Source organism: Eubalaena glacialis, chromosome 1 (assembly GCF_028564815.1).
Source record: "Eubalaena glacialis isolate mEubGla1 chromosome 1, mEubGla1.1.hap2.+ XY, whole genome shotgun sequence".
Classification (NCBI taxonomy): Eukaryota; Metazoa; Chordata; class Mammalia; order Artiodactyla; family Balaenidae; genus Eubalaena; species Eubalaena glacialis.
The window spans coordinates 14,421,614-14,444,721 of NC_083716.1; the positions used below are offsets into that span (position 1 = coordinate 14,421,614).

The window sequence follows — 23,108 nt, forward strand, 5'->3', positions numbered from 1 at the left end:
ATTATAAACACAAAGGGTTAGTCAAGGGCTTTAGAAATGAAATGCTGCTTTTAGGTTACATAAAAATTTGCAACAGGACCTTCAAGGCCCAGGGAGATGAGTAATTCTGTGGTAGGGGTCTTCTAGAGGAAGGGGCTGATGATCCTCAGGGCCCATTACTAACTGATACATACATCATAGATAAGCTCCCAAATCTCTCTTACCTCACACACTCCCTGAAGACCAAGGAACACCTTGCAAATACTAATGCACTCTCATTAGTTTTTATTATTAATCGATAGATGTATCAACCCACAGGGTTATCATCTACTATACATCATGAACTATAGACATAATTTGCCTTAGCGAGATTTAACAACATAGTAAATATTCTTCAAATCATTTTAGAACAATGATTATTCCACCTGGAAATACTCTAAATGTACTTCAAACACTCAACCAGACAGAGGCTCATTTTCTGATGAGTTTACATCACGCTACTTGTAACACCTCCTCTTATTCAGGGAAATACTAACTCAGCTCTATTTTGTCACTGATACCCAGAATCCCAGGGCTTAGTCTGGTTTTAAGGGACATATAAAAGCTTGTCAATAAGAAAAACATTCTATATAGAAAAAAGGCAACTGTACCTTTCTATCTCATTTACAAGGGCCAAGTTTGGTCTGGATACCAGCTTAATTTTTCCATTGCTCCCATTAAATAAATCCATCGAGATTATATCTGGAATTAGCATGGTTTCAGGATCTGGGCAATATTAGGTCCTACAAGGTTCTAGCTACAGAAGGCAGATCTGAAAAATTTAAAGGGGAAAAAAGAGGATATTAATACGATTCCAGGGTAGGTGGGGTGGAAGACATAGGTAGGTCTTCTAATTTAATGAGTAGTTACTATTTTATAAACACTTTAACAAATATAGTATTGGTTTCTTAAATAATTTTTATTTCCTTTAATTGCAAACTTTCAAGGGCACAAATTTTTATACTATTTTCAAATTTCAAATTATATATGGGTTTTAAATGTCATTTGCAAAGTTTAAACTATGTTTGAAAGTGCAAAGGAAAAAGTAAGACTTACTCATATCCATATTTTCCAGATATATCTATCACCATTTCTGCTCCCAGCTTATTCTGAGAATGTTCAAATGAAAGTTCCTTCCAAATGAACTCAATACTTGCAATGTTTCCAATGTTAATGTCTGCATCAATTAAATTTGTATAAGTCATGCCTGGCTTCAGTGTTCCACTGTAAAGAGAAAAATAAAACTCATAAGCTTGCACAGGGTATTCACAATGCTGAAGTTGAAGACAACATCTGTGTGTACCATGGAAGAGAAAGTTTCATTTCCTGGCATTTGTTTATAGGAGATTTATTCTTTCCATTCACTTTGGTCAGCCTCTCAGAATAGCATGATTCTGAAGCTTGAAAAAAGGGTGAGGTAAATGGGAAGCTTGACTAGGTGATTTTTAAGGGATGAGTACTCCATAATAAAAGATCTGGTCTTGGCTTTGTGGCATCAGAAACTAGATTTTATTGACTCCAGGAAATGATCAAACTACCAATGATAGACTAAATTCACACAAAACTCATATAAGAACTAGAAGCCTGTTTATCAGCTCACAATGGTGAAATGTTTCCTTTTTATTAACCAAAATGTTCTCCTACCCTTTCCCTGGTACCTTCTTCATCTGTATGAAAAGAATTGGGTAACCAAATTAATGATAAAAAAGATGTTTTGGTGAGTGTGGAAATAGAGCAGAGAGAAGTAGATTATCTTGAGACATAAGGCATATTTTATGCACGCCAAAATTAGACCAGATGAGATTTCTTTATTGCTGCTATTTCCTTATTCCTTTGTTAATGTATTGTCTGTCTCCTCTAACTGGAAGGTAAGTTCCATGAGAGTAGGACCTGTGTCTGTTTCTCCAGCAGTTAGAACAATTCCTGGTATATAATAGGCATTTGAATGTTTGTTGAATGAATGAACAAATGAATGTTGCTATTCTTAGGGGCTTATTCCATTACATGTAAAATTAATTGATTTCATTACCAGAAGAAAACTTTTCTTCCAGATTATTGGGGTAATTTCCCTGTTGCCCCATGAACTGCCTTCACACAGTGCACACACAGTGCAGCTCTTCATGACAGTGTCATTGGAAGCCCAAATAACTAAAATATAATCTATGGTGACGCCAGACTCTTAAAGCTTGACCGAAGAGTGGGAATAGACTAGCATACAAATTCATTTAGTGGCTTCATTTCAAGATAAGACATCTACTGTGGACCTGAAATGCTTAATTATTCTTAAAAAAGAGGATTGGATAACTATGCAAGGACATTACAAATAGCTTCTTTAGACATTAGCAAAAGAAGTATAGAGATGTCAAAACATTGTCACAAATCTTAGAAGGGGCAGGAACTGCACCTTTCTCCCCACCTGCCCCAGGTCAGCTGCCTTTGGGCAGGACACAAACCCCACAGCCTTAGGCAGCGAGTGTACTGTGGGCCTCAGAGCCACAGACACAAGATGGTGTTGAACTCTTCTCAGAGGAATAGCTTAATGGACACATGAAGAGCAAGTGGATATGAGACATGCTAAGACAGGGAAGGGTATTTGGAACATGGAACAGCATGGATAAAGTCAGGAAGGGAGGAAAGGGTGGGATCTATTTAATGCTGGGTGGAGTAATCAGGGTAACGTGGCTGAGCTGAAGATGAACGAAGCCAAACGGCGGGACGCAGGGCTAGAAGCCACGGGCTGGAGCCTGTGCACGAACCAGAATCAAGACAATCACTGACTGTAACCATCTTTAGAGGCAGGTGCGCCAAGGTGAGATGATGAGCACAGACGCTGCCAGAGCGGTTGATCCGAAGCAGCCCTCAATGGACAACCATAAAATCTCTGCTTTTTGTGCCTTTGCCCAGTATTTGAAGATGACGGAACTCACAGAGGCAAAGCATCTAATCCGTTCATCAGTTTGCACAACGCTAACCTCTAATTAGTATGTAAAATGTTAATTCTGAAATGATTGCCGAATTAAGCAATGAAAGTGAAAGATGTAATACAAAAATGCTAAGGCTGATCAAAGAAAATATTAAGGAAAACGCAAGATAAAAGGGGACTTCAGTCCAACATGCACAGTGAATGTCTCTACTGAATTATTCCTACCTTTGACTGTCCCAGCATATATCATATATCTGTGGGTACTACTTAGAGAGCTTATTAGAAATTTGGCAATTTATATAAATGCCTTAATTTGTATGGAATCTATAAAAATAAAAGAGATCTACCCAAATTTGTATAACATTAATGGACTGGATTAAAAATATATTTTATTTCCTGTCAATTTTTTCCCCCTTGCTTTATTATTTAGATCCGTATTCTCATGTTATCATTTCCTAACGTTTTCTGTTTGTAGCTGGAACTGTAGATATTATGATTTCTATTTTATATTTGGAAAATATATAGTAAAAAGAAAAGTTAACTATAACAAGATAGCTGGTGGTATTGTAGGAAAAGAAAAGACTGAGCCTTACTGAGCCAGACGAACACGAGAACTGAGTGCAGCACTGTTACGTGCCAGGTCCTCGTCCTTACCTACCTGACAACCCCGAACTCCCCTGTCTTCTCTGTTGCTCCACCTACACGGAGAAATATGCTTCCTTGAGTGACATGGTTTCCATCAAATTTGACAGACAGTTTGTGCCTCCAACCTGGAAATAAAGAGAAAGAAGGGTTAAAAACACACGGAAAGCGTGACATCCTGGCTACTTTAATGTAAATACAACTTTCAAGGTTAAAGCGGAACAGGGCTGTTCACGTCCATGAAAAAATACAACTTTATATAGCTCGAGTGAATTTGGTAAGAAATTATATTTTAAAAAACATATAAACGTTCACATTTTGATTTTGTAAATGTAAATAGCTTAACAATATTTTTTAAAGAAAATTCTTTAATTTTCCAGACATTTTTATAACTTTAAGAAAATGTGTGTGTCTTTTCTCATCCATTAAATTTGTATTTTGTGGCATGTATGCTTTCTGTAGCCAAGTTTTAATTTGCCATAGTTTGACAACTAATCCAGAAAAAAATCTAGAAAACCTATTGAGCAATAAGGTCTGTGCTTTTAAAATGACTTAGAGGCAAAGTAAACTGTCCCTTCCTCTCCTGCAGGGCTGTGTACTAGGAATGCCCAGCCAATACAGGTCTGGGTCAGCACAAAGCCTGTCAATAGGATAAATCCCTTGCAAATGGTCAAGTGTAACTTAAAAAAATCTAGAGCTAAATAGGTCTTTTATTCTGAATTCTGAAATTGTTGTATGCTTAATAACACAGAAAAAAATGCAATTCTTCATAAAATTGTCTGAAAAGCCTCTGAAAGGGGAAAAATTTTACTAGAGAGAATTTTCAATCTGTGAGTTAATCATTGCCAAAGAGTTCCCTTTCCCTCCTCAGCCCATTCCACTGCAGTATGGCTCCCACTGTCACCTATCCACTGAAATCCCAAACTCAGCAATGACGGAATTGGTGGCTCACCCCTAGAGCCCCTTTGGGCCCCTGTCTCATCTGACCTTTCAGCATATTTGGTGCAGTGAATCCCTCCCTCCTCATCATCTTTCTTGCCCTAGCTCCCACACAGCTTTATATTTTCTCTCTATTCATTCCTCAGTCTCCTTCACAGGGGCCTCTTTCTCTGCTCTCTTTCTTCTCATTTGACACAGTCTTCTTGGGTAATTACATCGTCCACTTTCATAGCTTAGATTACTGTCTAAATGCTTAAATCTGTAACTGTAGACCACATCTCCAGAGGCCGAGACCCATATCTAACTGTACACGCCCAAGTCCTAAGGGCACCTCAGACCTAACATGTTAGAAACTGAGCCATCAACTTACTCCAAACCAGCCTCTCTGCCTGTGTTACCAAGTTCAGCAAACGGCACACCATCCACCCAGCTAGAATCAACCTTGACTTCTCCATTTTCTGCATCCCTCAAATCCATTCACCCAGTTCCTTTTTGCTTCTACCTGCCCAGAGATAGAGCCCAAACCTCCCACATGGAGCACAATTTCATTATTTGATCCAATTTACCTCTCCCACCTTGTCTCGTGTTACCCTCCTCCTGGTCTCTACAATCCAAGCAGGCGGATCTTCTTTCAGTTCCAGCTCTGTCTCACTTCCAGGCATTTTCATATGCAGTTCCTTCTACCTGGAATACTCCATTTCTTTCTCCCTCTTACTCACTTTTCAGGAGTCAGCTTGGAAATCACCTCCCCTCAGAAGGCTACCCTGATCTGGTTGCAGAAGTTCCTCCTTGGAACGTCTCCCAAAAGAAAGTTTATTACTCAGGATTGAAACTGATTTTTTTTTTTTTGCTTTCCCCCTGGCCTAAGCTCACTGTATTGTTCTTCACTGCATCCTCGGAGTCTGGCCCAATGCCCACTTATTTAGTAGACACTCAGTAAAAACTGTTGAATTTTTAAAGATAAGTGCCTTAAAGCATTACAATAAAATTCAGCTACAATACTTACGGGCAAATGGGGAAAGAGTCCCTGTGTTTACAAAATAATACGATCTATTAGGCTTCATTTTTTTGAGGTGAAATCTATCAGCAAAATGACCCATCGTTGGGCAACCTTCCTTGCGACAATGGAAGCAATTTCCCTGGTGACAGAAAATAAGAGGTAATTAGAAATGTTCACCTTCAATAAACTCAGGATGTATTATTAAACTATCAGAAATGTTTGGAATCTAAATAAAGTATATATGCATTTTAAAATGACTAAGTTGCCTAACAGACCATCCTGCCTGTTTGCAAAAACAAAACTTAATAAAACAAAAACAATTGAGGGAAAAGAAAAAGGGCCTGTTAGAAAAATTAGTAAATGATATGAATAAACAATCCACAGAAGACGAAACTCAAATAGTCAATAACTACGTAAAAAGATACTCAATCATACTAGTTGTCAGGAACATGCTAATTAAAGCAACATACAATTTTGTACTCAGCAGATTCACAAAAATTAAGACAATAGGCAATACCAAGTATGGGTAAGACATGGAGCGGGGAATTCTCATTTGCTTCTTATGGGAATATAAATTAGCAGACATTGCAGACAGACATTTGGTAATGTCTAATAAAGATGGAAATGCACATAATGCTTTGACAATTTCATTTCTATTATATGTCATAAAGAAACTTCTACACAAGCACATAAGGCGATATGCAAAGGTGTTCATTGCAAAATTGCTTTTAATAACAAAAACTGCAAACAACCAAAATGCACATTAGTAGGGGAATGAATAAATAAATTGTGGCCGATTCCTACAAAATAAATACAATAGGTCTATAAACATCAATGTAGATCTTAAATTTATAAAATTTAATTTAAAAACAAATTCAGAAAGATACTTACAGTATGATACTATTTATATGATATATGCATATTGATTTGTTTCAAAGTCTGCCTTAGGGAAGGGCATTAAGGAAATGTAAGGTACTTCAATTTTATCTGTATGTTTTAAAATCTAAAGCAAAACTAACAAAACATTAACTTAAAAAAATCTGGGTAGCAGTGTTGGAGCATTTGCTATTCTAGGTTTTGAACTTTTAGATTTTTAAACTATGGACACTTAGGCTAGGACTATAGTAAAGCACCCCATTTAAAACTCCATTTTTAATGAATAAAAATACTAACAACATAACAAGGGCTCATATTTATTGAGTGCTTACCAGGTGCAAGGCACTGTTTGAAGCACTTTATATGCATTTAGGTCAATTAATCCTTACAAAGTCCCATATTATTATAATGCTTTTAGTTTCCTTATTTAGCAGATCAGGAGACTAAAGCCCAGAGAAGTAAACAATTTGTCCAATGTTGCATATCTATCAAGTGATGGAGCAAGAATGTGAATCAGACAGCCTGGCACTAAAACCCCTCCTTCTTTTATTTTATTTATTTTTTAAAATTTCATCTCATTTTTTATGACTGTTGGGTAAGAGTACAATAAAACATGTCAAGGAAATTGACTTGATTGATGTTCTCTAGTTTGTTGCCATAATCAGCATCCATGTGGCACAGGAGCCTATGGTTCTCCAGTTTAGCAGATTGAACCCCACTAACTCTGAATCCACTGTGACTCTGAGAACCTGCTTCCTTCCACCTGCCTTTGGTGTAGTAAATGTCAGGATCCATTTAGCCATTCAGAGCAGCATCTGGAGCTTGAAAAAGGTTTTGAGGAAGTGCCAGTGGTTGGACGGCAAGCTTTCCAAGAACAGCAGTTCACCAGCCACGATATGAGTAAGGACAACTTGCTCAGGAAACTGAGAAGACAGCCTGAGGGCTCACTCACCTTGCTCTGTAAAAGGAGGGAAATGCTTATTCCTGTCCTAACACTGTACTTATTCACAAAATGCTATTACTTACAACACACTTCGGCAGGAAACCCCACATTTTTCTTCCCTGATAAAACAGGGAGTAGGTCTCTAAAGCACAAGCAGGAAAATCTTTCCACTTCCCACTACAAAATAGATTTTCTTTCTCCTTTTCATAATGATAACCAAATGAAAAATATGTTCAGCTCAGATCTGGTACCACGTGCTTTATGACTCAAGCAAAATCAGATTTGGTATTTTGTAATGTATTGATCTGCATGGACCTCCTGTGAGCTATCTACGCCTCAGTTCTGCTCTGTATAAATAATTAAATTTTAATAAAAATAATTTTCATGTTCCAAGTAAATGGTAATATGTTTCATTGTAGCTATTGATTGGTTCAGGCTTCTCGGGGTATCTTTGAGGATGACATTTAAAATATATACACACAAAAATTTTTGCCCTTTTAGATAGCGGCATCTAATTATGGCATAACAAATGGCCAAAAAAGCAAAATTGGATATAATTCAAAAGAGCCAAAACAACCAGAATACAAATAGTTGGTTTAGTTATTTAAGCCCTCCAGCAACCCCAGTTACTGTTCAGTACTCAGCACAGAAAGAATCTATTATTTCCCAAAATGGCAGATGCATTTTTGTTGCTACATACTAAATGCTCTAATTTTTAGTTGGCTGATCATGCTTCAAAAAATGACTTGCTAATTAAATTACACTGCAAAACGTTTTACTTACTGCTTTGAAAGCTTTGTAGGATCTACAAGGATAAGCAATAAATGCATCGGGATTGAGAATGCGTTCAGCATAAAAGCGATGACTTCGGGCATGGTTGCAATCAAAGAAGGAAAACACTTCTGTGAAAACAATTTCCAATTAACTGGTAGCAATGAACTGATTAACTGATAGTATGAACCATTTCTTAGAAAAAGTAATTTTAAATGATAGTTTTTTGACTTGGGTCTAGGTCACCAGACCTTGTGTGTAGGCTTGGATATTCCACATTTATCAATATTACGTATCATTTTCTTGTATGAAAGAATTCTTCGTGTGACTCTAAAGGGACATTCAAGCAGGATAAATAAACAAATGCAAATGTAGGTGACTGTGCTCTGACACTAATATCCCCAACACTTCCCAGATCTCTGAGGTAAGCACTTAGAGCTTTGAGTATCATTGTGCACATAGCATCTTCGCCTTAGACCAATTAATTCTCTGTCTCCCTGTTTCTGCAGGAATGACTGAACTCCTTCCTATTCAGTCACAGAACAGCCAGCAAGGTTAAGCAGTGCACACCTTCAGCTGAGCTTCCAGGTGAGACAGGTGGGAGGTACTGTAAAGAATGCTACAGACAAATTAGTTTTGTCATTGTCAGGCATAACATTACTGCCACTAATAGGATTATTGCAATAATACATAAAAGTTCTAAGTACATTTGTGCATTCTCAAGTTATCATAGAATTCCAGTCATTTATACTCTCTTTTCCTTACATAAAAACATTTTTACTCTTTGACATGGACTATTCTTCCAATGACCTACCCAGCTTGGCTGACTTTTGAGAAACCAGATTTTGGTTTTAGTGTATGTGGTAAATCACTTATCTATAATTGTGGCCTCCAAAGAATCACTCCTTCCTAGGTCCTCACCCCTTTGCAATATCATGTTACTATTCTTCCCTTCAGGAGATGGAGTTGTTTTTGTTTCTTTTTTTCCCTTCTGGGTTGGGGTTACAGGCTAGTCTTGTGACTTCCTTGACCAATAGGAACTGACACTGTGCAAGTCAGTGGAGGAAGGGCCTTGATCTGCATCTTGCAGAACTCTGCCTGCATCTTGAGGCTTAGAATCATGGGCAATAAAACCATTATTCTCTTAAGCCACTATGGTTCATTATGCAATAGATAACTGAGACAGCATAATTTCAGAAATGCAACATAGCAGAGATAAAGAATTGGCATCATTTTTTAAAAGGAGGACTTCTCTTACATCAGGTTTCTTTACATACAGATTTATATTCATAATTAATTGTGATTTAGACAAGATGGTTCGTTAGAATATTGTGAGCTATGAATTTTAAAAGTAAATGGTTTCTTAGTAATAAATATAATGTAACAGAATATCTTGAAGCTTAAAAGTCATCTAAAGACTTAACATGAATGACAAATGTGCTTTTAATCCAATAAAGTTGTAGGAATTATATCTCAAAATGATAGCTTATGATAAATGTATGTTTTATTTGAATTCATTCTTTTACAGAATTTCAAGTGCTCAGTATATAACACTTCTCAGTATATAACACTTAATATAGTGATGTAAAGGAGTCTTATGATCTATATTTTATCCTAATAGAACTAATTTTAAATCCTAATATGGCAAATAATGAGAGAGATAAGTTTTATAATAGGCTTTTTTTGAATGAATTTCGCTTACCTGCACTAGGTAGAATTGGCTTTAATTCTCATTTTGAGTATCTGTAGTTTCACCAGTTTTTTTTTTTTTAAGTAGTCATTTCAAACAGATATTTCTAATTACATTTACTCTTTCAGAACAGCTATTAAAACTTTGTAACTTATCGCTAGTGAAGAGGAAATTCGAGTTACTCTCAATGTCATGATCTGTATATCTTTCCTCTACAACAGCCAAATGGAAGATAAAATAATTACATCATCTAGCTATTCTGATCACATGGGATCAGGCGATGGGATATTTAGAATCAACCAGATACTTATTATGTCATCATACGTTATATTACTGTGCATTATTATATATTATGTATGATATATTTCATTATTTACATGATGATGATGTGTAGAGATAGGGAGGAATGGAACTCCCAAATAATAACTTTTGGTGTCTTATAACTAAGTGCCTTATAGATATTATTATTATTATTATTGGAAACCACTTTAAAAGGTTAAATATTATTTGTTTAATTTGTGATTAATTTAATTTGTGACTCAGAGTGATTCTGTTAAAAAGCAAGTCAAACCATGTCCCTCTCTGCTCAAAATCCTCCCATGGCTCCCCTCTCACTTGAGTAAAAGCTGAAGTCTTTACTACAGTCCATAAGGTGCTGTATTATCTCCCTCTGCCCTGTTCCTTCTCTAACTTAATGTCCTACTACTCTCCTGTCTTGCACTTCATTTCAGCCACAATAGGCTCCTCACTGCCATGAACTTCACAGGCTCCTGCCCCAGGCCCTTTGCATTTGCTATTCCCACCCCTCAGCCTGGAAGGCCTAACTGGCTAACTCCTTCAGGTCATCTTTTCAGTAAGGACTTCCTGGCCACCCTATCAAAAATCTCCTTCCCCTACGTCACCCCCACTGTCACCAACGCATCATATTCCCATTACATGCTTTGTTTTGTCTCTTAGCACTTATTCTATTTTTGTTTTTCTAGCAAATTAGAATATTAGCTCCATCAGGGAGGGACTTCTGTCTTTTGTATGCATTCCTACATCTGCTATTCCTAGACTAATGCTTGGCACATAGTAAGCACTCAATACATATTTGTTGGATGAATACATCCTCCTTGTTCCTACTGAGTGAGCACAACATGCTAGACGTTTTGTTAGACCCTGGGGTTGCAAAGGTAACTAAGACGTGGACCCTGACCTTGCAGATCTCACAACTGCTGGGAACTTCATACATGCAACTGTGTTTTGGGCTAAAATATATTTTTCTATTATATTATATACAAAAGGATATGGATTCTATCCAAGCAGGGAGCTCACTGAATTTATAACAGCAGTCCTCATATTTTAGAAAGTATTTAGCTTCCTTGTAAATATTGAGATCAAATTTAAATAAAGGTGTAATTAAATCTTCACATCCTGGCATGTGCTTCCCTCCATTTGGGTAAAAGTCAAGGTGACCACAAGCATTAATAGTTCCAACACCTGAAATTTAAAAAAGCAGGATAAACGCTTCTAAAATTCTCCTCCATGCTTCAGTGTAGTTTCAGTTTGTGTTAAAAACCTACCAAGCTCGAAGAGGAAGCGAACTTCATTTGTATGAATAACATCAACAGAGTTGGCATCTGAGAGGTCCAACCTGACTTCATTTGGAGTGTTGTGGAAACCCGGCCCAGTTGGGTCCAACCCTAGGAAAAAGCATAATGTGTATTAAACTAAGACATACAAAAGTACATTGATAGTACATGGATAGTGTTGTTATTTTGGAAGGATAGATGGTGAATGCAAGGTATTCTTTCTTATATGATTTATGTAGGTCAAACACCACTCAGCATGAGGGACAGATACATAAACTGTAGGGTCTGTTTGCATTTATAAATGCAGGGTCTGTATATACTGCAACGTCAGATTCCTACACACAAGTGAGGCTGTGTCTAGACAATGCCAAAATAGCTAATGAAGTCAGACAAGTCAAGGTGGCTATTCTAGGATCTGTACATGGAATACCATACATATAACTAAGGTTATGGATTGTAGACCATCTTAAAAGCAACATTTATATGTAAAAATATAAAAATAAAAGATGAGAGCTCTTCAAAATGTAAAGATGGATCTCAAAGCAGCACAGTTAAAAGAATAGAATCACAGTCCTCAGCTAAGGCTCACTTAGTTCCATTCATTATATGACAAACGAAAGCCTGAAGCCCAGGGACGTGAAGGAACTTGACAAGGCCAGCATATGTTAGGTGCAAAATGGACCAGGAGCCTGGTGGCCAGACTCTCAACCCATTGTCTGCTGTTCAAATGTCTACTAAAACAAAGGTAAGATAGCTAGGGTCTTTAAAATGTTATGATCATTCACATAACTCCTCATTTACACATTTGACAATTATTTATCAAGCACTTACTATGTGCCAGGAACAGGGTTCAGCACCTGGGTACAAGGAGTAAGGTCTAGCCTTGTCCTCCAGGAGCTTTCTGTTTGGTGGGGAAGGCACTACAATGCAGTGTGCTCAATGCTGAGACAGGTGAGCACAGGTGTTATGCAAGTACAGAGAAGCAACATGTAATCCAATTTTGGGAAACTAGGACTTGCGTCTGCTGGAGATGAGAAATACAAGCAGAGATGTGAGGGAATAGAAGGCCAGCCAGGGTGAAGATGGGGTCAGCAGCATCCTGGGAAGAGGATAGAGAATATATGTGACCAACAGGCGAGAGGGTTAACCACATTTGGGAAACTGTAACTAGCTTTCAAGGGCTGGTGCGTAGAGTTTTAGAATTTGGTGAAAGATGAAGATAGCATTTTAAGCAGGAGCCAGATGTAACCTGAGCCACGATGAGTTTGGACATGACCTGGTTGTCGATGGGCAGCTCTTACAAGTTTGCAGAAGGGGAGATTTACGGTCAGATTTGTATTTTAGCAAAGTCTCTTTGCTGTTCAGTGGAGACTGGGTCCCAGAGTGGAGAGGACTCAGAGCTGAGCTGCAGCTGACCCTTGGGAAAATGCGGCATGAGTGAGAAATGAAAGTGCCACAGTTGTGGGGTGTGTATTACCTCAGCACAACAGCCTGTCATATGATTCAGGTTTTGTTTCTATTTTTCTGGTTAATATAAGCATGGAGAGAGAAATGACAGAATGAGAAGAGGAGAGGAGAGAAGAGGGGGCCTAGGATAGAACCTTGAAGAATACCAACGAGTAAGGGAAGGCGAAAGAAAAGGCACCTGCAAGGGAGCCTGGAAAGAAGCTGTCAGACAAGAACAAAGACAACCAAGAAGATGGGGAACCACAGGAGCCAAGAGGAGAGGGTGTTCCAACAGCACAGAGGGGCCAGCAGGTCAAATTCTGCAGAGGGGCAAGGAAGATAAAGATGGGAAAGGTCTGGGAGAGTCCCACTAAAAAGTCAGAGTGCAGAGAAGGGATACAATTAAGTATCATCCTCAAAACCCTAATTCATAGGGTTCACTCTGCAACTTGTTTTTAGACTTAACAGTGTATCCAGGGGCAATATTCAAAATTTTCACAACTGTAATGGCATGGGCCTTAAACAAACCAGTTCAGCATTGCCAGCTACGCTGGGTGAGCAGGACCAGCATCAGGGCTCTATCTCATTCTGTGTATTAGTTGGTATGGAACTGCAAAGCATGGAATGCGTCATAATTCAGTCAACCATCCCCAACAGGTGGATGATCATAGCTTCCATTACTTTGCCACCACAGATAACGCCGCAGTGAACACCCTTGAATGTGGATTTACACACTCACACTTTGGAAGCGTTTCAGGTTTTGGTTTGGGGGAGTCACATTTTCTCCTGTCTTACATTTGCTTCTGTGACTTCCTTTGGCATTCAGATACTTGACATTTTGTGCATAAACAAATATGTAAGCAAACCCAAGGCCCATCTGCAGGGCTGACTTACCAGTTATCTTTCCAAGGCCTGGCATCCTTGACCCAGCTTCCCCAGCCAGATGAGCTCCCAAGCTGTGGCCAATCAAGTGCACTTTAGAAGGGGAATATCCAAATTTTTTCTGATAGGATTTTTTCAAAGGAAAACAGAACAACTATTTTTAAAAGAGCAGGTAGAATGGTTGAAATAGGCTTAAAATGAAAAAGGAGCTGACATGTTTCTCCCTCTCACACCCAGGATGGGGACTGGTAAAGCGACAAAGCGACCCCATGTTCACCTACGTCCTTATCCAGATGAAGCAGAGAGCATCAGGCGGGCTGGAGGAATGCCTTCTGTCAGAGCCCTTCTCCCTGTGCTGAGGGGCCTCACAGTCCTCGGGAACAGGAAGGAGAACAGCCCAGTGACCATGTCCGTGGCTTCCAGTCCGTGCCCGTCCCTCCTGAGACCCAACCCATCCAGCACGCCCCCAACACAGGTCAAAGGCAGCTCACGCCCACGCTATTATCCACCTTGCCTGTGTCTGTCTTCTCCGCTTTAAGGCAACTCTAGCAAATGTCTGGGATGACTTTGGCCTTCAGAAAAAGTTTTTAAGACTATTCACAATGAGACTATGTGGCCTGAGAGTTTACACACACACACACACACACACACACACACACACACAAGCACAATCAACTTAATGGGGAACAAAGGAGCAAACATTTTTAGTTTCAGCAAAGTTTCAGGCTCTCTTCATAATAGTGAAAATCATGCAGTTGCCTTCACTTGGATAAGTCTGTCATTTGATCAAATCTTCTATTTATTTTTTCACCAGTAATGACAGTATTATGTGCTGCATTATGAAGAGTATTTTTACATGTGAATGGCTGCCCCAATGGCTCCTGTCGTTAGGGGGCCCTGTCCTCCACTGCTGCCACCATTGAAAATCTCTGCTTGCTTTCTTACCTTTCCCTGCAGACTGTGTCTGATATTGGTTCTCACCCTCCTCCCCTTCAGCTTTCTCCTCCTCCTTCCCCATCTACCTGCAACCCTATTCCAGGCACCTGCTTGCCCCGGGGCCAATCCTAGTGTCCTGTGATAAAATGACAGAAAAGGGGGGCAGGGAAGAGACTCCTACCTGTTCCTTAGCTGCTCCTTCTGCAGGTCTGGCTCCTGAGTTACTCTCGGGGGCTCCAGGCTCCCTCACCCTAGACCTTCTCCTGCTCTTCACCTTGGGCTTCCAAGGGGGCGAACAATTTACTGAACATTAAAGTCAGCCAACACTTTCCTCTTCAGTTCAGCAAAATCTCCTCCCAGCTTCCTACAAGCCACTCCTATTTATTTCCTGGACCCTTAAGAGCCTGCAGTTCAGGCCCCAAGATCAAGGAAGAAATTCACAAAACTTAGGACTGGTTTTTCTCTGAAGAGGCGACGAATCTGATTTTATCCTTTGTGGACAAAGACTCACTCTAAGTTTCTCCTTGTACTCTGGTCTCCCCTGACAGAGCGGGAAGAGTAGACAGAGAAGTGGGGTGCAGACAGAGAAGTGGGGTGCAGATAGAGAAGTGGGTGCAGATGGAGAAGTGGGGGGCAGATAAAGTGGGTGCAGATAGAGAAGTGGGTGCAGAGAAGTGGGGGACAGATAAATTGGGGTGCAGATAGAGAAGTGGGAGCAGAGGAAGGTGAGTATTTGGCTCCCCGACCCTTCTCCAGGCTGTTTCCTAACTGGGCTCAGTGTTCTACACCACCTTCCCTGACCCACCGTCTAAGTGAGCTGCTGCCCCTGTTACTCCCCCTCCCGTTGCCTTGGAATTCTCCGCAGCACTGTTTCCACACTTGGCCAGAGCAGAAACCCTGTCTCACTCACCATGTGCCTTCAGTGCCTAGAACAGAGCCGGGACCACAGGAAGTGCAGAGTGAAATAGTTGTTGGATGGAAGGAGTGAACTCTCCTTAAGAATCTGAAAGCGTCATAAATCTTTAGATTTTACTTCACTGCATTTCACGGTGTGAAATTACTTTCTATTATGGTAGAGCATTTGGAGATTTATAAACGTCTCAAAGTATATCCCTCATAAATAGCAAAGTCTATTTTATTCTTTTAGAAAACGTGTAGGTTAAAGGGTCATGCCTGGACTGGCCCATGGACCTAATTCACTGCCATGGAACCCAGTTTCTGTTGGAAAATGCACTTCACATTCTACACAGATAGCATCCATAAGGCAGAAACAGTTTCTTCTCTATCATTAAGGATAGGTTTACAATGTAATGAAAACGAACGGAGATGGTCCTACCCGCTGACCATGGCAGTAAGCTTCGGGGGTGGGGAAGGATTTGGTGAGGAGCCTGTGAAGGGACACTGCCACCAAGTGGCACTTTGTAGAACCACAGGCACTTCTTTCACAAGAAGTAACTTCCCTTTTTGGCTATCGTACACCAATACTTATTATTTCACATGTTCAGTATATATGTAAACTAATAAAAAAGAACATAGAATTACCCCCAAATTCTTGGTGTTATGATACAAAGTCAGTTAAATATAATTTTAAAAAATCAACAGTTCTTACCACAAGGACATCAATAAAATAAGCCACCTCAGCACCAACAACGCAGAGATTGTTTACAGCGTGGATATATTGCAGCAAACCATTAATCCAGTCTAAATTAATACAGTTCACATCTTCTACTTTTAGAAACACCTAAAAAAGATTTATTGTAAGCATTAAAAAGTAAGAATTAAAGAAAACCAAGGTGCCTGAACAACTGATTTCACAATAAGAAATAACATTTGCAGGTATTGAGAACCTACTACATGCTAGGCCCTGTCCTAACCCTTTTACATATATCAACTTAATACTCTTTTAAAGAGAAGGAAACCTAGGCACAGATAGGTTAATTAAGTTGCCCATGACCACAGAGCTAGTAAATAGAACCATGATATGATTTCAGACAGCCCGACTCTACCACACTATATGGCTTATAAATAATTAATTGCTTACTACGTTAGCAGTCTATTAACCTTGGTATAAGAGAGGAAAATTAATTTCATGGAGTGAACTTGGAAATGTTTTCCTTAAATTAAATGAGAAATTTATCATACCACTCAATCTTTTGTCAAAGATGAGAATTTACCAAAGAATAATTATAAAAATCTTCCATCATAATCTGTGTGATTCATAATAAGTGAAAATAAATGGGAAATGGGTAATTCATTTGAGGCCTTGGGACATGGACAATGTGAATAACTGAATGGAGAATTTCCATGAATACATTAGTACCTTGCAAAGTACATTCACATTAAACATAAAGCTTTCATACTAGTGTAAAGAAGCGTTTATTCACATCATACATTGCACATGTCTTGCTGCCATTGCCATCTGATTTCCATCCAGGTATGCTGATATGGGTGATCTTGTCTGTTCCGAAGTGTGAGGCTTGGATAGTTAAATAATTAGCTGCACTGATTTCCTGTTTCAGGTGAAAAGAAATTAAGGTAAAATAATTGAAAATTATTTACTATTTAGAAAAATTATTCTAAATTTGCTCAAAAGTCTTCCTCTAAATTTGATTTTAACAGCCTTCTTTAATACCTTTTTATCAAAGAAATAGTTACTGCTACATATTGCAAAAGTACCAAGAGATTATTAATGCATTACAAAGTGCAATATATAAATTTAATCATAAAGGAAATAAACATGTTTGGTTTTGAGGCAATGTTTATAAGACAATGTTGGGTCAGTTTCAATCAGAATTTCAGTAAGCCTTACTTTTGTATAGTATTTTTCAGTTGTCAATATAATTCATGAGAATTATCTTATTGGAGACTTAGAAGCATGCTCCAAAGGTGGCAAAATAGATTGTCCACCACACTTTATGAATGAGGAACAGAGGTTAGACTTTCACCACATGAAATACAACAGCATATTAAAGATAATTTTATGGGATTATGTTAAATATTGTTTTTGTATTTCTTGTACTTCGTAGGTTTTTTTTTTTTTAACTAGGTTAATTTTTATTTATTTATTTATTTATTTATTTATTTATTTATGGCTGTGTTGGGTCTTCGTTTCTGTGCGAGGGCTTTCTCTAGTTGCGGCAAGTGGGGGCCACTCTTCATCACGGTGCGCGGGCCTCTCATTATCGCGGCCTCTCTTGTTGCGGAGCACAGGCTCCAGACGCGCAGGCTCAGTAATTGTGGCTCACGGGCCCAGTTGATCCGCGGCATGTGGGATCTTCCCAGACCAGGGCTTGAACCCGTGTCCCCTGCATTGGCAGGCAGATTCTCAACCACTGCGCCACCAGGGAAGCCCTGTTGGATGGTTTTTATAACCAAACTCTCAAAGACTTATAGAATGCTATGAATTTAAGTGATTTTGTTATTAAAAGAAAAATTAAAAGTCACAAGTATAAGCAATTCTCTTGAGAAAAAATAAAAGCTCTAATCAGCAAATAGCAACTTTGACAACGGCACTCCTAAACTGAAAAGCAACACATTTAGATACTTATGAAACTGAAACGAAGAGCCTATTACTAGCTACCTGTGTTTAACAGTATATGCAATTAATCATACAACTTACTGACTAAAGTTTCTCCAAGACTGTAAGCAAACGATTATGAGAATCCTAAGTTGGTTTACATGGTAATAATCATAATACAGATAAAACTCATGTCTACCTATGTTGCAGGTACTCTGTAGAGTAGCACATTTAACCCTCTCAACACTGTGAGGTAGGTATTAACTTTACAAATTAGGAAGGGGCGTAATGAGAAATCAAGTCACTTGTCCAATAGTACTGCAGCTAATGAGTCCTGGAGAAGGATTCAAACCCACGTGGCCTTTCTCTGAAGTCATGCACTTAACCACTGGGCTTTCAAGTTGTGATCTGATCATAGTGTTCTGATCATACTGACAGGATGCAGATCAGATGTGGGATTTGTGAGGCAGGTAATAAAATTAATTGTATTGGGGCTTTTTAGGAATCACTTCTCTGCTAAATAATCGAATCCAAGTACAAAGACATTTGTCCATCTGTGTAGCTAAAAGAACCCGATGCTTATTTCAACTCCAGCTGGAGCCCTTTAAACACCTACTATATTCCTGTTTCTACACCAGAAAAACCAATTTTGGAGAGGCAATTTAGTAGAAAAAGTTTGTCTAGTCTTCCCCTGTCACAAGAATAGTTTGAAGAAGTGGGACCTCGAGCAAGAAGCCTCAAAATGGAAATCTGACAAGTATTACTGGATCCAAGCATCCTCTGTTGTCACAAAAGCCATTAAGGATTTAGTAAAGTAGAAAAGGGAGAAAAAACATTTTTGTTCACTCTACATTCAATCTAACACACCCCTCTAAAATGACACACTAACCTAGAAAGTGGGAAACTCCAAACAACATCATGGAATCAAAAGAAACCAACTTGGATTCTGCTGCCACAAGGATGTAAACTAAAAAGGGTGTCATAAAAGAACATGTTATCCAGAGATAAGGCTGAAGTATTGACGTTTAGCTGGGTGCTGCGGCATTTTCTCTTAACATTCTTATCTTTGAGGGATCATGGAACCTAACTGGCATGAGATCAACCCATTCTACAAGTGCTGACTACTTTCCATGTGATCTCATTTCCAGCGAGTCAAAAATAGTCACCAGTTAGGCGTGTTCTAGCCTTGACAAAAATTGCAGGCGCAGAAACCACTGTAATTATGCCAGCTATGCATCACAACTAGCAACTGCAATGAGTCGCTCCAGGTTAAGCAGTCATGGATTCATGGGAGAAGAAGTTGGATTCTTTCTTCCAGGAAGGAAACTGAGAAGACCTATGACTCAGAAGACCAAGTTTATTGCAACATGTTTATCCTTGACAATTCCTTAATTGTTTTTCTCATAAACAAAGGTAATCAAATTTATACAGTACAGCATATGGGTCGAGCCTGGGACAATCCTTGCTTTTAGTGTCACACCTTGACTCATCCTACAACCTAGCTGTTATTAAAAACCACTTTAACAGCAAACCCTCAGGTGTCTATTGCAAAATTCAGGTACAGATCTGGTTTGTCACACATGATTCTTTCCAAATGGAAGGGAGTGGGGAAGATGTAGAAAACATTGTTGTTATGGCCCCTTTACTAGGAAAGTATTCGGTTTCTGATGTTCTCTTCATTGCCCTTAGGGCTCAGCCTTGCTTAAAGACTGGTCTTCATCACCTTCTGTTTTAGTGCCTGTGCTCTACAAAGTTCGAGTGCACGTCTCTGTCCAGAAGGATAAAGGATCAACGAGTCTTATGAGGACTGAGGGTCAAGACCAGGGGATACAGTTACTCCTGAATAGAAAAATATACCCTGAAAGTCCTAAATGGACAGAGGTGCCCCCAAATATTTGTGTTACATTTTTTAAAATTGTGGTAAAATACACATAACATAAAAATTACCATTTTAACCATTTTTAAGGGTGAAATTCACTTGCATTAAGTCATTCACATTGTTGTGCAACACATTGCTGTGTATCCCTCTCCAGAACTTTCTCACCATCTCAGACTGAAACTCTGTACCCATTAAAACATAACCCCCATCACCCCCTCCCACAGCCCCTAGTAATTATTATTCTACTTTCTGTCTCTGTGAATTTGACTACTTTTGGTATGTTATATAACTGGAATCATATAATATTTGTCCTTTTGTGTTTGGCTTATTCAATTTAGCAAAACGTTTGCAAGGTTCATCCATGTTGCAGCATCTATAAGAATTTCATTTCCTCTTTAGAGCTGAGTAATATTCTTCTCTTTGCTTTTTGATAGTTATAAAAATCAAACTTTTGATGACACTTTCCTTATAAGTTTCTCTATACCCAAGATAAGGTCTTGTCTTTTCTTCTTTGTTCTAGCTACATCCATCATCTATAGAGCAGATGGCATATTTCAGTAAAGAGCTATGTGTACATATGTATGTGTGAGTCTGATAAGTAGATAGCTATGTCTGCAGGGTGTGAAGGCATAGAGGAAGGCTGTCTTGGCTGGTGAGACTTGCCCTGCATGTGATGGGTCTGATGGAAAGCAAGCCTCAAGGTTATAGATGCAGGTAAAGATTGGAGATGATCTTGCACCGGGGACTGCTCCTTCCCTGGCCCCTTTTCCCACCTGCTCCCTAAATGCAGATGCTCCACCTGGGTCTAGTATCATGCTTTATTCTCTCCCCTGAGATCTCATGCACTCTGAGTTTCAACTATCACCTCTGGGTAAAAGACTTTTGAATGCATTTCTCCAGCTCTGGACTGCCTGCTAAGCTGTAAGACTAAAATCTTCAATAGTCTGAACAAGCCTCACTTGTCAAAAATTTAACTTTTTCTTTTGCCCTAAATTTTTCAGACAAGAGGGTCCTTTTTCATCCTATCATGCATACAGGAAATCTCAGGACAGTTGATGATGTTTAGCATGTCAATTTTCTATTATCATACTCACTCTCATTATCTGGTTCAGGCTACTTCCCGTGTCTGATCCAAACTGCACTATTGCTTTCTATTCAGTGCTGTCAAATAGAACTTTCTGTGATGATGGAAATATCCTATATTTGCACTGTCCAATACAGTAGCCACTAGCCATGTGTGGCTATTGAGCACTTGAAATGTGGTTGGTGCAGCTGAAGAACTGAATTTTTAATTTTATTTCAAGAGCCACATGTAGCTAGTGACTACAAGCACAGTACTAAAGGGTCTGGCAGTCCCCTCCAGGCTCTTCCAGCTCCAGGCAAGAAAGTACACTGCAGCCAGAGTAAATGTCCTAAAGCCTCTTAAAAACTCACAATGGGTCCTCATGGCTCCCTGGATAATGTCCAAACTCCCCAGGAAGGAGTTACACAAATTGTCTCTAAACTAGTTTTCTAACTAACTCTACATTTAAGGACTTCCTCTCTGCCTCCAGTCTAACCCAACACGTTGTCATTTACCAAACATGCTCTGTTGTCTCTCTCTTTTGTATGTTTGTTCATACCATTTCCCTGCCTCTGCTTTTGAAAACCCTGCCCATCCTTCAGGACACACCTCAGATCCTCCCCAAAGCCTTTCATTCCCATCCCCACCACCAAGGGGAAGGTAAGCCCCTCCACACTCTGTTCCCAGAGTCTTTTATTTGTATCTTACATCACAGATCAAAATTTGTGTTGCAATAAAGGTATTTGTTTGCATACGTCATTTCCTCAATATAATAAATGTAAGACACTGTCTTGTTTATTCAATTTAGTACATAATAGGTACTGTTGTTTGTTCAGTCTTACATGTGGAAGGTTCCCAATTAATATATTAACTGAATGAAATAGCAAATTTACCTCATATGAAACACATAATCAGAGCAATCTTTATATTTAAATACTAGGACAAATATGAGAAAAACATCTGGCACATAATACTAAAAAGAAATATTTTCCTTTAACTCAACAGTTTATGCCAGAATAGGTTAATGTATCTATGTCTTCTATATCGGCAGCTGCATCTTATATTTTAGAACAATCTATGTGTGAAGGCAGCAAGTTAGTTTACCTGATGGACTTTGGGATTATGTCTAGTGTAAAGCAGAAAGCGAGTGTTTATCTTCTCTGGAGATCAGGGTAAACCTGCCATCTTTCTTGACAAAGTCCCAGTCCATGGTATACCATCTTTAAAGCACCCCACCCTTTCATAGCAAACTTCTCCTGCAGCAAAAAGATAGAGTGTTAGTATTATAGGAACCAGGCCCAGAGAAAGGCTATGTTTCCCACTAAGAGGGTTAACTGAAATTAGTCTTTAATTTAAACAAGTCTGACTCAGGGAGATTCTTTTCAAAAAATGCTCTCCTCTACCCTTCCCTTCCCACCCCTTCTCCATATTATGGCCATGACCGTGTAGATGGCAATTCTGCAGACGAGAGTGTATGGGCTTTAGAATGATACGTTCCTGACTTTGTGTAATTATTTTACCTGTTTTGAGTCTCAGTTTCCTCCTCCGTAAAATGGAGATAATACCACTTACCTTACAGCCTGGTTATGAAGACTAAATGAACTATTACACAGGACAGCTCTTGTTAACTGGCCTGAGACATAAGATGGGGTACTATGTATTCCCTGAGCTTCTGCCTTTTCTTATTAGACTTAAGCTTTTCATGAAAGGGATATTTGTGTCACCAGAGCCTAGCACCATGCCCAGCACACAGCAGGAGTGCAATAAATGTTTCAGAGAGTACAAGTGAGAGCAAAGTTTCATTTAGTTTTAACCATTTCTTCTTTCTGGAGCTCACTTTACTCATCTCTAAAATGAGAGGTTTGGGGAAAACTAGGTCTTAATCATTTCTTTCATTCACTGGCTCTAATTTATTCTTTCACTATGACCTTACATTTTCATTTTCATTTAATAGCTGAACACAAAAACTAAAAGCTGGTTCTTTCAAAAGATAAACAAAGTGGACAAAC

General features: G+C 39.0%; 1 protein-coding gene across 1 annotated transcript in view; it reads right to left on the minus strand.

The window, feature by feature from the left end:
- Nucleotides 1-726: 726 nt before the first annotated feature.
- Nucleotides 727-23,108, minus strand: part of PNLIPRP3 (pancreatic lipase related protein 3) — a 28,217-nt gene continuing 5,835 nt past the window's right edge. Inside the window, 13 exon segments of the mRNA XM_061189650.1 lie at nucleotides 727-790; nucleotides 1,075-1,242; nucleotides 3,600-3,711; nucleotides 5,529-5,661; nucleotides 8,125-8,240; nucleotides 10,509-10,512; nucleotides 11,163-11,284; nucleotides 11,368-11,487; nucleotides 13,717-13,825; nucleotides 16,250-16,381; nucleotides 17,032-17,054; nucleotides 17,057-17,150; nucleotides 22,204-22,355. Of these exon segments, the coding sequence (XP_061045633.1) occupies nucleotides 727-790; nucleotides 1,075-1,242; nucleotides 3,600-3,711; nucleotides 5,529-5,661; nucleotides 8,125-8,240; nucleotides 10,509-10,512; nucleotides 11,163-11,284; nucleotides 11,368-11,487; nucleotides 13,717-13,825; nucleotides 16,250-16,381; nucleotides 17,032-17,054; nucleotides 17,057-17,150; nucleotides 22,204-22,355 (1,349 nt within the window).